Source organism: Penaeus vannamei, chromosome 13, assembly GCF_042767895.1.
Source record: "Penaeus vannamei isolate JL-2024 chromosome 13, ASM4276789v1, whole genome shotgun sequence".
NCBI classification, from domain to species: domain Eukaryota; kingdom Metazoa; phylum Arthropoda; class Malacostraca; order Decapoda; family Penaeidae; genus Penaeus; species Penaeus vannamei.
The window spans coordinates 3,824,783-3,827,282 of NC_091561.1; the positions used below are offsets into that span (position 1 = coordinate 3,824,783).

The 2,500-nt window shown below is 46.8% G+C and overlaps 1 protein-coding gene across 8 annotated transcripts in view; it reads right to left on the reverse strand.

Moving 5' to 3' along the window:
- Nucleotides 1-2,500, reverse strand: part of LOC113802431 (troponin T, cardiac muscle) — a 22,346-nt gene that overhangs the window by 11,748 nt on the left and 8,098 nt on the right. For all 8 annotated transcript variants that reach the window (XM_070128712.1, XM_070128711.1, XM_070128713.1 and 5 more), the window contains exon 3: nt 1-200. This exon is cut by the window's left edge and continues 414 nt beyond it. In XM_070128712.1, coding sequence (XP_069984813.1) covers nt 1-200 — 200 coding nt within the window. The remainder of the gene's footprint in view (nt 201-2,500) is intronic.

The window sequence follows — 2,500 nt, forward strand, 5'->3', positions numbered from 1 at the left end:
TCCACAGAGCTCCTCCTCGTCGGACTCCTCCTCAGCTACCACCAGGTCCTGCACTTCCTCTCGCAGCTCCTCAACTCGGCCGTCGACAGGCGTTCCTCCGCCGGAATACCCGGTCAGTTCCTCCACCTGGTGGCTCTGGAGGGCCTCGCCGTTCAGAAGGAGCGTGGGCTGCGACGCCTCGGCCGATTCCGCCTGCTCGACTGCAACGAGAAAAAGCGCCGTTGGGAAAAGGCTCGACTCCTGCTCTTGCCACTCACTCAACTCAGTCGCCCAGCATCAACCAGTCTCTCCCTTTGAAACACTTAGTGCAGAGAATGGTCACTCCAGCACCGCAGTCCGATTGCATCCCCCCCACACATCTCATTCACGCGGCACTCGGAAGCGGCACAAGAAGCAGTGAGGCGCGGGCGAACGAGGCCGGGGCGGAGGCAGCGTCTTCCTCGAATCGGAAAAGTCCCAAAGAGTCGGCCAAGAAGGGCGATTTCGGGGGCACCGAAATCCCGTGGTTTTGTGTTGGCCTTTGCTCTTCTCTGTTGGTCTTCATTAATAGCTTTATTTGTTAGAATCAAATTCTGTGGGAGAAACACGCCTCACCGCCCCGGATACAAATCTGCCAGTACGCCCGCGCTCGCAAAATCATAAGAATTATTCAGCATACTTAAGCAGATTTTGCAGGATAAGGTTCAGAAGAATGTTGTTAATTTTCTTGAATTTAAATTTTAGTAATTATTACTCGTAGTCCCAGCATGATAGCTATTTTTATCTTTATAATCATTCTTATCATTAATGTTAATATTATCATCTTTGTAATTATAACCATTATCAACAGCGGAATCGTTTTACATAAATGTAATCATTGGCTACGATGAAACTGATCATGATCATTTTCGATACCATCTTTATTATAATTATCATCATTATTATATTGCTATTGTTGCATTATTATCTTTATCGAAATTATTTATACTATCATTTTTATTGTTGTCACCATCATTCATATTGTCTGTCAACATGATCATCATCCTTATTACCTTTCCAATTAATACTATTATCATTATCACTAATAACGTTATCATTACTTACTAGCATAATCATAAATACTGTAAATAGTGACCATTCACACAAAAATAATACTGACACACAACGCACATAGGACATGACAGTACACCACCTGCAAGGAACCCGTACCTCGGATACCATGAATCTACAGATCGCACAAAGCGTTATACCCCCAGGTCTATTTCACCCCAATGCCCTGAATGCCATACCAACACTACCCAGGCATAACCCACTGGAGAGGGAAATGCCACATAGCACAGCATAGCAAGAGGCGAAGCTTGTCCACAAAACTGGTTCATAGTTCGTGTGTGACACCTGAGCTGTTCCTAGCACACCTGTTGTATAACACCCCCAGGACGCTGCCCAAGCTCAAAATACTTACAAGTTAGTAGCTGCCGTTTGCTTAAATCATAATATTGGGGGGGAAAAGGGGGTTTATCTGTAAGGTCTGAATATATGGGAGTTAGATTCTTAATTCATAATATTGGGGGAAAAAGGGTTTATCTGTAAGGTCTGAATATATGGGAGTTAGATTCTTAATTCATAATATTGGGGGAAAAAGGGTTTATCTGTAAGGTCTGAATATATGGGAGTTAGATTCTTAATTCATAATATTGGGGGAAAAAAGGGTTTATCTGTAAGGTCTGAATATATGGGAGTTAGATTCTTAAAGTTCCTAAGGTGTCCAGTGGAAGCTCGTCTGTCGGTCCTTTCGCCCAAAGCAGCGCAACGGAGAAGGGAAGATACGGTGATGGAGAGAGAGACAGACAGGGAGAGAGAGGGAGAGAAGGGAAAGAGTGGGCTAGGGACAGGCGGAGAGAGAGGGAGAGAAGGGAAAGAGTGGGCTAGGGACAGGCGGAGAGGGAGGGAGAGGGCGGGGGGGGGGGGGGGAAGGGAAAGGAGAGAGAGAGAGAGAGATAGATGGGGGTGCAGGGAGGGAGAGAGAGAGGGGGTTAGGAAGGGAGAGAGAGAAGGAAAGGGGGGAAGGGAGTGAGAGAGAGAGAAAGGGGGAGGGAAGGGGGGGGAGAGAGAGAGAGAGAGAGAGAGAGAGAGAGAGAGAGAGAGAGAGAGAGAGAGAGAGAGAGAGAGAGAGAGAGAGAGAGAGAGAGAGAGAGAAAGAGAGAGAAAGGGGAGAGAGATAGGGGGAGTGAAGAGAGAGATAGAAGGAAGGAGGGGAAGGGAGGTAAAGGAAAGGGGGAAAAAGAGAAGGAAGAAAAAGAGGGGGAGAGACCGGGAGAATGGAGGGGAAAGAAGAGATACGGGAAGAAAAGCGAAGAATTAGAAAGAGAAAAATCGAGAGGGAAAGAGAAATATGAAGAGAGGCAGAAGGTGGGATAGAACGAGCGGAAGAGAGGGAGCTAGGGAGATAGTTGGAGAGGGAGTAGAGGAGAGACGAAGAGAGTGACGGTGTAAGTGAGTGCGTGAGAGACAGACAGACAGA